The sequence below is a fragment of the Eptesicus fuscus genome, chromosome 13, assembly GCF_027574615.1.
Source record: "Eptesicus fuscus isolate TK198812 chromosome 13, DD_ASM_mEF_20220401, whole genome shotgun sequence".
NCBI lineage: Eukaryota > Metazoa > Chordata > Mammalia > Chiroptera > Vespertilionidae > Eptesicus > Eptesicus fuscus.
Window position 1 is genome coordinate 955,023 of NC_072485.1, and position 11,604 is coordinate 966,626.

At 67.5% G+C, this 11,604-nt stretch overlaps 1 protein-coding gene across 2 annotated transcripts; it reads left to right on the top strand.

The window, feature by feature from the left end:
- The first annotated feature begins 2,704 nt into the window (after positions 1 to 2,704).
- Positions 2,705 to 10,037, top strand: MCAM (melanoma cell adhesion molecule). Of its 2 annotated transcripts, XM_054725490.1 has the most exons (16): positions 2,705 to 2,777; positions 4,273 to 4,397; positions 4,475 to 4,682; positions 4,814 to 4,884; positions 4,975 to 5,062; positions 5,896 to 6,075; positions 6,180 to 6,301; positions 6,559 to 6,721; positions 6,805 to 6,923; positions 7,002 to 7,143; positions 7,272 to 7,393; positions 7,468 to 7,609; positions 7,710 to 7,781; positions 7,924 to 8,071; positions 8,388 to 8,505; positions 8,864 to 10,037. In XM_054725490.1, exons 1-16 carry the CDS (start codon positions 2,717 to 2,719, stop codon positions 8,891 to 8,893), a joined length of 1,911 nt encoding a protein of 636 aa, XP_054581465.1. In that variant the 5' UTR covers positions 2,705 to 2,716; the 3' UTR covers positions 8,894 to 10,037. The 2 variants fall into 2 exon arrangements, with proteins under 2 accessions (XP_054581465.1, XP_054581466.1); XM_054725491.1 differs by lacking the exon at positions 8,388 to 8,505.
- The last annotated feature ends 1,567 nt before the right edge of the window (positions 10,038 to 11,604 follow it).

The following is an 11,604-nucleotide window of genomic DNA, read 5'->3' on the forward strand; positions in this document are numbered from 1 at the left end:
GCACCTTCTGACCTCGGCCTGTATCTGAGCAAGCCCGCTTCCAACTCAGCCCAGGCGAGTCTCCGCCTGCCTCCCGGGCCTGCTGGGCCTGCTGCGGGGTCTTCATCCTCCTGCTGCAGGTTCTACCTAGGCCCCTCTCTCTGTCCTGCGGCTGCTGAACCCCATCTCCCGGCAGCTGGGAGGGCCCAGGGAGCAGACCCCCAACACCTTCCGCTCCATCTGTCCTGGTCTGTCTTCACCCCCTTTTCTTCTGTCCCCAGTCCCCTGGGAGTCCCCGCCAAGGTCGTGCCTCTTCAGTCTGGACTCCTGAAGTGCCCCTAGTGTTATAGTAATAGTAATAAGGATAAAATACAATATAGAGTATACAAAGTATTAAAGTGTGATATTGAAGTGTGGAATCTGAAAGTATGGAATGGAATGTAACCAAATTGATAAGCACCCTTGAGTGGCCTGTAGTAGAAAATAGATAAAGTGATCTGTTCCCCATATGTAAGACCAGATAGCAAGGCTCCTGGGACCCCCTGATAAGACACCTGAAGATGCCCTTCTGAGCACATAAAAAGAAGCAAATCCCAGAGGAAGATCAGAGAGGCTGCTCTGCTCCTCCACAGACGGTCACTCTCCACCCCCTTCCTGCAATCTGCCCAAGCTCTGCCGGGGACTATGAGTCCGAACAGTGAGCCGGAAACCGAGGCCTCAAGCAAGACGCCGAGCCGCAGCTAAAACGTCCAACGTCCAGTGTGTGTGTGTGTGTGTGTGTGTGTGTGTGTGTGTGTGTCTGTCGGCGCGGATCCCCGGGTGGCCTGCCGAGGTCTGGCAACCACCAGGACTCTGTAAATAAACCGTGTGTGATTCGTGCACTGCATGTCTGTCTCCTGTGTAACTTATGCTCGGTCAATATTAAGTAAGTGCCTTGGGTGGAACGTGTCAGTGTCTGTTTAGAGGCTGGCCGAGGCACCCTTGGTCACCTGTGCTCACGTCCTGAAGGAGAAATGGGGACACCTAGTAAAGCCACCCCACGCTGTCTGCCCCTGGCCACTCAGACCACCTCGCCTGCTCCTGGCGCCGGTGAAGGACAGCCTGTGGGATGGGGCCGCAGGGAGGGGCTCTGCCTGCATTCCCCTCACTGCAGAGGCAGCGCCTCTCACCCCACCGGCTTCGCCCTCCTCCAGGCGGAAGGACTCCCGCACTGACTGTCCTTGGTGGTTGGCGGCGGAGAGCAGGAGGAGGAGTTAATGGTGTTAAGTGAGGGGAAGGGGGTGGGGCAGGGGAGCAGAGCTGCCAGCATCCTCCAGCCATTCCCACTCCTGTCCCTGCAGACCAGCAAGCTCATCCGCTCCCCTCCAGGGCCTGGGCCCGACCCTATACTTGCTCTGGGGGATGGGGAGACAGGGACCTCCTCCTCTATCCCCCCTGGCCCATGGCCCCCGCTGGAGACTGATGGGAGCTGATGTGGTTTGTTAGTCATCAGAGCACCATCCCAGGGCGTGCTCTCCAGTCACCTGCCCATCGCCCTGCTCCTCCCCCCAAAGGCGCAGGCTGCCTGGCCAGGCCTCATCTGACCCCCCCTCACCCCGCACCCGCTGAAGGAGCCCGGAAACAGGGAGAGGGGTCTCTCTGAGGCAGGAGCCTCAGTTCCAGAGGCCAGGAGAGCAGGGTTTGGGAGGAGGGGGCTGGGGGCGGATCTGATGCCTCCTCCACCCCCACCCCCCAGTGTGCGGGAGCCTGCGGTGATGGGTAGAGAGGGGTGGCGCCCTTCCAGCTGTCAGGAATCACAACAGGCTTTCTGGGGGCAAACTGGAGACCTGGCACCCATGACCCTTTCTTCCCCTTTTCCTTCGGGCGAGGGGGAGCTGCGTCCCCGCTGGGCCCCGCGTGAGCCAACGGCGGAAACAGATTCTCAGGCCGGGAACTGCCTCGGCCGGCGAGCCCCGCTCCCCCCTCCTGCGTCCAGTCCAGCAGGGACTTGCGGAGCCCGGGTTCGAAGGGACAGCCCCAGGCACCGTCTCCACTCCGCACCGGTACCTCTGGGTCTGCGGGTCCGCCCGGCGTTCTTCCCTCAGAGATGCCAGGACCGGGGCGTGCAGTCCGGGCGGGCGCAGCCTCACCGGCGCGGTGGCTCTGGGACGCGCCCGTGGCCGGCCGGTCCCTCGAGGCCGTGGCCGAGCTCTGGGGGGGAGGCGGGGGCAGAGGGCACCGAAGGGGAGGCCCCGTCCGCGGCTGCTCCGCCAGGCGGCCCCCAGGGCTGCACCGCTGGTCGGGGCTGAGCGGAGGGTGAGGCTGGGGTTCTGGCCGCGGGGGCTCTGGCCTTCCGGCAGCTTCTCCAGGCCGCCCGCCGGGACACCTGTCCCGCCCGCTCAGCTCCAGGGCGGCGGCCTCCTCCCTGCCCCGCGGGAGCTGTGGGGTGCGCGCCCGTCCCCCCACGACCCCCGGGTGCCGGGCAGGGACGGGGGCGGGGGGGCTTCGGGGCGGGGCCCGGGGAGCTCAGGCCCCACCCCTCCCTGACCTCCCCTCTCCTCCCCTGCCACCTCCCCTGCTCTCTCCGGCGCGGCCCTCCCCGTCCCTGCCCCTTTCATCCCCCCTCCCTCTCCTCCCCTCCCTGCCCCCCGCCCCCTGCCCTCCTCTCCCCTCCCTGCCCCCCCCGCTGACGTCAGCGCCGGCGGGCGGGCGGGCGGCGCGGACCTCCGCACTCGGCGTCGGCGCTCGGCGGGGAAGCATGCGGCTGCCCCGGCTCCTCTGCGCCTTCCTGCTGGCCGCCTGCTGCCGCCGCGCCGCGGGTGAGTAGGGGCGCTGGGGCCCGCACCCCACTGGCCGGAGCTCCGCCCGGCGTGCGCCCTCTTTCCCGGGTTCCCGCGCCGCTCTCAGCCCGTTCGCAGCCGCGATCGGAGTCCGGGAGCGAGTGGGGGGCGGGGAAGGGGGCGCCGAGCCTCTGGGGGCGCGGGGGCGGGACTCGGGGGCGCCGGGGGACTTGCCTCTGCTCGGGCCGCGGTCGGAGCGATGGCGGGCGCGCAGCCAGAGCGCCCTCCGGGCCCCGAGGTCCCGCGGCTCCGCCGCCACAGGAAAAGGCAGTTTCTCAGCTGGGGGTGCGCGGCCCCTCCCTCCCCCGTGGGCAGGGGCTGGGGGGGGGGTCCCCGCACCTCCACCGGGAACGGAAAACAGGTGGCCGGGCTGAGGGTTCCCAGAGTGGAAGCGCCCAGACTTGTCCCCCACCCCGGGCCTGGGGCCCCCTCGGTGGGGAGAGCGCCGGGACGGACTCGCTCGGCTCCCGGCCCGCGCAGCGCTGGGCACCGGCTCCCTGGGCTCTGCTCCCTGTCGCAGCCGCCGTCCGGCTGGAGCGGGGCGGTCGGGCAGTGCCAGCTCGCTGGCCGTGTGCCCGGTGCCGGCGGCCTCCCGAGCGGACGGCATTTCTGGGGACAAGGCTCCCTCGGGCTCCGCAGCCTCCGCAGGTCCAGCCCCCTGTCCTCCCTCCTAGACCTTCTCCCGGGTGTGGGCCAGGGTTAGGGTGCAGGCTTCTGCGGGGGGCTGAGGACCACTCCTTCTGTCCTTGTCTGGGACCAGGCCAGGGCCACAACCCGGAGTCCAGCAGGTGGGGTCCCCGAGTCCAAGGATGGGATCCCCGAGTCCAGGCGGATGGGATCCAGTGACATCACCTCCAAATGGAGCAGGCAGCAGGCTGGCAGCACTGACGTCACCCCTGCCCACTGCCTGGCCTTGTCTTGACCCCTGGGAGAGCCTCTGACCCCTCAATACTTGAAGATTCCCAGGATGGGGTCCCCCGAGTGTGTGGGATGTTCCTGGAGGTGCTGCTTAGGAGCATGAAAGGGGAGCTTCTGACCAGGATTGGCCTAGTGGGTCCTGTGGGGACGTGGGAGGGGCTGGGGGAAGGGGAGAGGAGTGGTCTCCTGGGTGCGGGGCACAAAGGGGCCTGTGTGCCCGCCGGGCACATGCCCTGCATTCCCACCCTCTGAGCTCACTCGGGGGCGGGCCTGGGAGGAAAGGGGCTTCCTCTTGGCCTGGAGCCCGGGCCCCTCTGCCAGCCTCGGCGGGGAGGTGCCTGGCGCTCTGGGTCTCTGCTCCCGAGACCAGCGGTGACCCTCCAACTCCCTTGAACTGGGAGAAGGCCGGCCCAGGGCGAGGGGAGAGCGCGGTGAGGGCAGGAGAGGACCGGGCCCTCCTCAGACGCCGCGGCGGGAGAGCAGCTGCAGGGAGCAGGGTGGGAGGAGGGGTGGGAGCAGCTGGAGCTGAGGCAGCTGCTGGGGTCCTCTCCCCCAGGTGTGCTTGGAGAGGCCGAGCCGCCCGAGCCCGAGCTGGTGGAGGTGGAAGTGGGCGGCACGGCCCTCCTGCGGTGCGGCCCCTCCCAGTCCCAGGGCAACCTCAGCCACGTGGACTGGTTTTCCGTGAGTGCCAAGGCTCAGAGGGCGGCGGGGGGCTGACCCTCCTGTGGCCCAGGCCCCACCTCCCCTGCCTCCCTCAGGTCCACAAGGAGAAGCCCACTCTCATCTTCCGCGTGCGCCAGGGCCGTGGTCAGAGTGAGCCCGGGGAGTACCAGCACCGGCTCGGCCTGCGGGAGGCAGGGGCCGCGCTGGCCCTGACCCACGTCACCCCTCACGACGAGCGTGTCTTCCTGTGCCAGGGCCAGCGCCCTCGGCCCCAGGAGCACCGCCTCCAGCTGCGCGTCTACAGTGAGTGCCTGGTGGGCAGCGCGGTCAGACGGAGTGCGCGCTGTGGGTTGGGTGGAGGGGCGGGGCGGGCGGGTGGGGTGGGCAGGCGGGTGGGGAGCGCGGCTCCAGGCCCCTGCTTGTCTCCTGTGCAGAAGCTCCAGAGGAGCCGAGCATCCAGGCCAATGCCTTGGGCATTTCGGTGAACAGCAGGGAGCCTGAGGAGGTGAGGGGCCCCGTGGCCAGTGGGAAGAGGAGCTGAGGTGGGGCTTGGCTGAGCGAGGTCTGGGCAGGGCGACTCACCTGTCCTTCTTAGGTTGCTACCTGTGTGGGGAGGAATGGGTACCCCGTCCCTCAAGTCACCTGGTACAAGAATGGACGGCCCCTGAAGGAGCAGCAGAACCGTAAGCAGCCCTCTCAGCCTTTGAAAACCACCTTACGTTTTACTTTTATTTTTTTAAAGTACATAGTGATACTTGAAGATATTTTCATAAAATTTTAAACGTTTTTGTTGTTGTTAATGCTCACCTGAGGATGTATTTTTATTGGTTTTAGAGTGAGTGGAGGTAGGGTGAGAGAGATCATCGATGTGAGAGACACATCAATTGGTTGTCTCTCGAACACACACACACACACACACACACACACACCCGCCCCAACCTGGGTGGGGATCAAAGCCTGCAACCGAGGTACGAGGCATGTGCCTTTGACAGAGAACCTGACCGATTGAGCCCGTGGGCCAGGGCTACGTTCACACCCTGCCCCAGACCGGCCTGCCCTGGAGTTAATCTGCTGAGTGTGCGTACCTCCCCACGTGTGTACAGAAACCTCGCAATATAGTTTGTTTTTTACCCAAACCAGTGGCTCTCAGCCAGGGGCCCTCTGTCCCCTCCGGGGTACTTCACAGTGTTTGGAGGTATCTGTGGTTGTCACGAATGGAGGGGTGCCCTTGGCATCTAGTGGGTAGAGGTGGGGTGCTGCTAACATCCCACCAGACGGCACAGCGCCGTGCCCGGCCCTGAGCGCGGGGTGCGTGGAGGGCGGCCGGCCGGCACTGTGTCGCACTCTGTGCACCGCTTCGCTTTCCTTTGGACGGTGAGGCTGGGAAGGCCTTGCGGTTCAGTCCGCAGCGCTCCCTGGTCCTCTGCGGGTACAGAGGCGGCCTCAGGTCTCCCCGGGACTCCCGGGAGGCGGGGTGGAGGCGGAGCCCAGGCGAGCCCCCCTCCCGCCCGCCCAGGGGTGCACATCCAGTCGTCCCAGACGGCGGAGTCCAGCGGCCTGTACACCCTGCGGAGCGTCCTGAAGGCCCAGCTGCGCAAGGAGGACCGGGACGCGCGCTTCTACTGCGAGCTCAGCTACCGGCTGCCCAGCGGGAGCCACATGAAGGAGTCGCGGGAGGTCACGGTCCCCGTCTTCTGTGAGTGCCGCCGGCCGGGGCAGGACGGAGCTCTCCCGCCGGAGGGGGGGGGGGGGGGGGCGGGGGGGCGGGGGCGGCGGCTGAGGGCGCCCCGTGCTGCGCAGACCCTGCGGAGAGGGTGTGGCTGGAGGTGGCGCCCGCGGGGCCGCTGAAGGAAGGGGACCGCGTGGAGATCCGGTGTCTGGCGGACGGCAACCCCCCGCCGCACTTCAGCCTCAGCAAGCAGGTGCGGGGCGGGGGCAGGTGCGGGGGGGGGCGGGCGGGGCGGGGGCAGGTGCGGGCCGGGGGCAGGCGGGGCGGGGGCGGGGGCGGGCCGGGGGCGGGGGCGGGCCGGGGGGGGGGGGCGGGCGCGGGCCGGGGGGCGGGCGCGGGCCGGGGGGCGGGCGCGGGCCGGGGGGCGGGCGCGGGCGGGGCGGGGGCGGGGGCAGGCGGGGCAGGTGCGGGCGGGGCCGGAGCCCTCTGCTCACCCCGCCTGCGCCCCAGGACCCCAGCACCCGGGAGACGGTGGAGGAGACGACCGACGACGACGGGGTGCTGGTCCTGGCTCCGGCGCGGAGGGAGCACAGCGGGCGCTACCAGTGCCAGGGCCTCGACCTGGAGAGCACGGCCTCGCTGCTGAGCGCCCCGCAGGAGCTGCGCGTGGACTGTGAGCGCGGGGCGGGCGGCGGGGCGGCGGGGCCGGGCGACCCCCCTGCCCCGCGCTGGCCGACGCGACTGCTGTGCCCCCAGATGTGTCTGATGTGCGGGTGCGCCCCGCGGCCCCTGAAGCCCACGAAGGCAGCAACCTCACGCTGACCTGCGGGGCGGAGAGCAGCCAGGCCCTGGAGTTCCAGTGGCTGAAGGAGAAGGTGCGGCCGGGCCGGGCCGGGCCGGGCCGGGCGGGGCGGGGCGGGGGGGGGCGGCCTCTGACCCGCCTCTCTCCGCAGACCGGCGGGGTGCTGGCGCACGGGCCGGTGCTGGAGTTGCACGACCTGGACCGGGAGGCGGGGGGCGGCTACCGCTGCGTGGCCTCCGCGCCCCGCGTGCCCGGCCTCAACGCCACGCGGCTGGTCAGCGTGGCCGTTTTCGGTGAGGCCCCTGCGCGGAGACGGGGGGAGCCGCCGCGGGGCGTTGCAGGCCCCGGAGCACAGAAAGCCTCCCCGGCCCGCGCCCTGGGGAGGAGGGGCCGCGAGTGGCTCAGCCGCCCTGCCCCGCAGGCCCCCCGCGGATGGCGCTGAAGGAGAGGAAGGTGCCGGTGCGGGAGCACGCGCTGCTGAACCTGACCTGCGAGGCGTCGGGGCATCCGCGGCCCGCCATCTCCTGGAGCGTGGCCGGCAGGGTGAGCAGCGTCTGGCCTTGTGGGCTCGGCCCCCCCCCCCCCGCCCCGCCCTGAGCCGCTGCCCCTCCTCCTAGGCCAGCGAGCACGACCAGGGCCCCCAGAGCGTCCTGAGCCTCCTGAGTGTCCGCGTGACCCCGGAGCTGGTGGAGACGGGCGCCGAGTGTGTGGCCTCCAACGCCCTGGGCAGGAACACCACGCTCTTCCTCCTGGAGCTGGGTAAGGCCTGCCCCGCGGGGTGCCCCCCCCCCCCCCCCGCGTGGGCCTGGGCTCCTGCGTTTCCAAACCTCCACCCCGTCCCTCTCGTGGGTCTCCCCAGCCTCCAACAGAAGCACTGGGCTCAGCACCGCCACCGTCGGGCCTCACGCCAGAGCCAACGGCACCACCACGGGTGAGCTGGGCCGCGAGAGCAGAGCCACCGGGCACCCCATTCTGCCCCGCTGCCCCCGGAAGCCCCTCTCCGCCGCCGGTTGGGTGGGCAGCGATGGGAGCGGGGCAGCGGGCAGGGGTGACCGAGTGTCTCTGTGGGACAGAGAAGAAGCTGCCCGAGCCCCAGAGCAAGGGCGTGGTCATCGCGGCCGTGACCGTGAGCCTGCTGGTCCTGGCGCTGCTGGGCGCCGCCCTCTGCTTCTTCTACAAGAAGGGCAGGCTGCCCTGCGGGCGGTCGGGCAAACAGGACATGTAAGCCGCCCTCGCCCTGCCTGCTTCGCCTCACCCAGCGCACTGCTCCCCGGTCCCCTGCCGGCCTGCCTGCCCGCTCACCCCGGAGCAGGAGGGGACGCCGGGTCTGCGTGCTCCGCTTCCCTGCCCGGCCTCGCTCCATCCATCGCGCTCTCCCCTCCCCTCATGACCTGCCTCCCCCCACGCCCCCCTCCCCGCGCCAGCCCCAGAGCACCACGTCCCTCGGGTCCCCCCCCCCCCCAAAGCCCTTCCCCAGAGCCCCGCCCTTCCCTCACCCCCTGAGTTGCCAACCTCTTGCTTCCCTTCCTCCCCCCAGAACGCTGCCCCCATCTCCTAAGAGCACATTTGTAGTTGAAGTTAAGTCAGATAAGCCCCCTGAAGAGATGGGCCTCCTACAGGGCAGCCGCGCTGACCAGAGGGCGCCCGGAGACCAGGTAGGAGCGGCGGCGGCCAGGGCTCCCGGGCCTGGTCCCCCGACACTAACCGCCCTCCGTCAGAGCAGGCCGCGCCGCCCTCCTAACTCACAGGCGGTAGGCCAGGCCAGTGGCTGAGGGACCTGGACAGGGTGGCTCCGGCACCGAGAGCAAAGACCCCTCCCGTCGCCGTCACCGTTTCCAAAAGGGCTTGTGGCTCAGGCCGCGGTGTGACCTGCGTGGGGCCCATCTGACCCTCCTGCCCGCCCTGCGGCTGCTGCACCGGCTCATCAGCTGCTGCTCGGCTGCCTCCCCTGCTGGTGCTCGCCCCGCCCCGCCCGTCCCGTCTCCATGCTCCTCTCCTCCTTCCCCTTCGCAGGGGGAGAAGTACATCGACCTGAGGCACTAGCGCGGACCTGGACCCCTTCCCGCCCCTTCCCGCCGCCGCCCCTGCTCGCCCGGCCCGCACTCAGGACACTCAGGATGGTCACCAGAGCCTCTCCCGCGGACGACAGAGGCTCCCCTTCCTCCCCTCCCCCGATTTGGCAGGGCCGGTGGACTGGCTGGGACCTGGCGGCCCTCCTCGGGGACCACACTGTCCACCTGTGGAGTGGCGCTCACCCCAGGCGGCCTCGCTCCGCCAGAACACGTCTGCTCGGTTATGGACCGAGGCCGGCCTCTGCCCACAGCCAGGGAGTCCGGGCGCCTTCCCAGTGCCGCTGTGTGGCCGCGGGAGGCGTGCGGGCTCCACCGTGGACCTGGCAGTGTCCCGAAGCAACTGCCTGCCGGCCGGCCGGCCAGGCCCCTTTTGGGACCCCCTTCCCTGGTGGAGCCCGGAGCTGGTGTCATCCCTTCAGATTCGCGCCGTGTCCCAGCAGTGAGGGAGCGGCCGCTTCCTAGTCAGGCCCTGAACTGCTCACTTGGGTGAGAGGCGGGGACAGAGGGGTCCCTGCGGCCCTTTAAGGGGATTAAGGTTAGAGTTACCCTAGCACCAGACTCCTCTGAGCTGAGCTGATGGACCTCGACCCCTTTAGGAAGGGCCCTAGAGGGAGGCTGGGAAATGGGCCAGAGCTTGGGGGGTAGTGTGTATTTGTGTGTGTGTGGTTTTGTCAGGTTGTGTGTAAACTTGCAAAGTTTCCTTCACACACACACACACACACACACACACACACACACAAAGCTTAGTTGTCCGGGAAACCGTACACACGTTTCATTCTCCACGGGAACCACAGCGCCTGGGCTCCAAATGGACCGGCACCAGGAGGAACCCGCCCCACGGCTCCAGCCCCCAGGGTGGCCCCTGCTCGGGGGCAGGACCGAGAGCCTGGGCCACGTGGCCTTGTGGGGAGGGGCGGCACGGACCTGCTGAGGCACAGTGCTCCGCTCACCCCCGTCAGCCCTCCATCCCCACCAAACACAAGCGCTCAGGTCAACTACAACAAAAGAAACTTTATTTAAAAATACTTTACAGACGTGGGTGCTTGAAAAAGCTCTTTAGTTCAATGTATATAAATGGAAACATTAATAAATAACATTAGTATGACAGACCTGAACATGGACATCTTAAAGCTCTGCTCTTCTCCGTAGGAATATTTACCTTGTTTTTCTTATTCTTCCCAAGTGAGAAAGATTAAATACTACGAATATAAAGTTTCTTATATTAATGACACTTTTAAGATCAGCTCTGAGGACAGGCTGTGGTCACAGCCCTGCTGCCTCTTCCGGGAAGCTGAGCCCGAGGCACTCGCTGCTCACGCTCCGAGTCTGAGCTCCGCCGGGCAGGAGGTCGAGGCGGGTCAGGACCCACCAAAGGGGAAGGGGAGCCACCCTCCAGGAGAGGCCTGACCCGTGCCTTGGCCTGGAGGCTGGGACACCTGAGTGACCGGCAGGCCCGGGTCCGGGACACTGCGGCCAGAGCACATGCAGGCTGAGACCTGATGGAACCAGTCTCCCACCCACGGCGTGGGGCGTGGCGAGAGGGCCCGGCGTCGCAGCCACACCCAGCACTGGCCTCCCCGGGGCTGACACTCAGCAGAATGGAGACGCTGCTATGTCCATATTAAGCTCTAAAATGCAGCCTGGGGTACAGCTCTGCCTTAGAAAGGCACAAAATGTTTAGTTTTTTTTTCTTCTTCAGTGTGCTAAAAATTGCTTTGTTTTAAATAAAGGAAAAGATATATAAGGTTAAAAACCCTAAGTCACCCAGCCAGGAAGCAGGCGTAGGAGGTACTTCAGAGTTGCCTAGCCACATGCTCAGCAGGTCACGGCCAGGACACTAAACATTGCTGAGAGCAAGGTGGGGGGCCCTGGACTTTCTCACCCCAACAGCAAAGGAGCCCCCCGCGCCCCGCGCCCCCCCCCCCCCCCCCCCCCCGCCAGAGAGCACGTGGATTGATGACCCACAAGCAGCTTTGCCTCTTCAGCCTCCAGAGGTGAGGATGGCTCCCCTCTAGTCACCAAGGGGCAGAGGCGAGGAGGAGGGTGCAGGGTCAGAGGTCAGGAGTGACCCACAGCAGGTGCTGGGCAGGAGGGCCTGGGAGAGGCGGCACGGAGGCCTCACGGTGATTGTTGGTTCTAATCAAGAATCAGGCCGGGCAATCAGAACTCTGCCGACCTGTTCAGCTGCTGAGCCGGCAGACGTGAGGCTGGCTTTCGGCCTTTGCTCCGGATGGACAGACGGACAGGCAGAGATGGAACATCTGTCTCGGGCACGGGACAAGGGCAGCTCTCCCACCTGACTGAGCCCCATGCAGTGCCCCTCCCCCTCCCCTCTTCCTCCTGTGCTGTCACCCCCGTGAAACCGTGCTGCCCGGTCCTCCAGGCTGGAGCCCGGGCTGGAGCTCAAGGGAGGCCTGACGCCCCCCCTCCCCCCCGCAGGCCTCGGGCTCATCTTGGGCCATTAGGTTCCGTCTGCAGACACCTAGCGGCTCCAATCGTTGGCAAGGTGTGACTGCAAAAGGCCTAGACAGGACGGGCTCTAGGGCGAGAGGAATAAGGTCAAAGGCTCAGGCAAGCGCAAGCAGCTTGTGAAACCGGCCTCTGCAGCAGCAAGCTGGCGGGAGGCGGGCCCTGCGGAGCTCCGGTGGCCTCCGTCCGCCCTGGCCTCCCCGGAGGGACCGC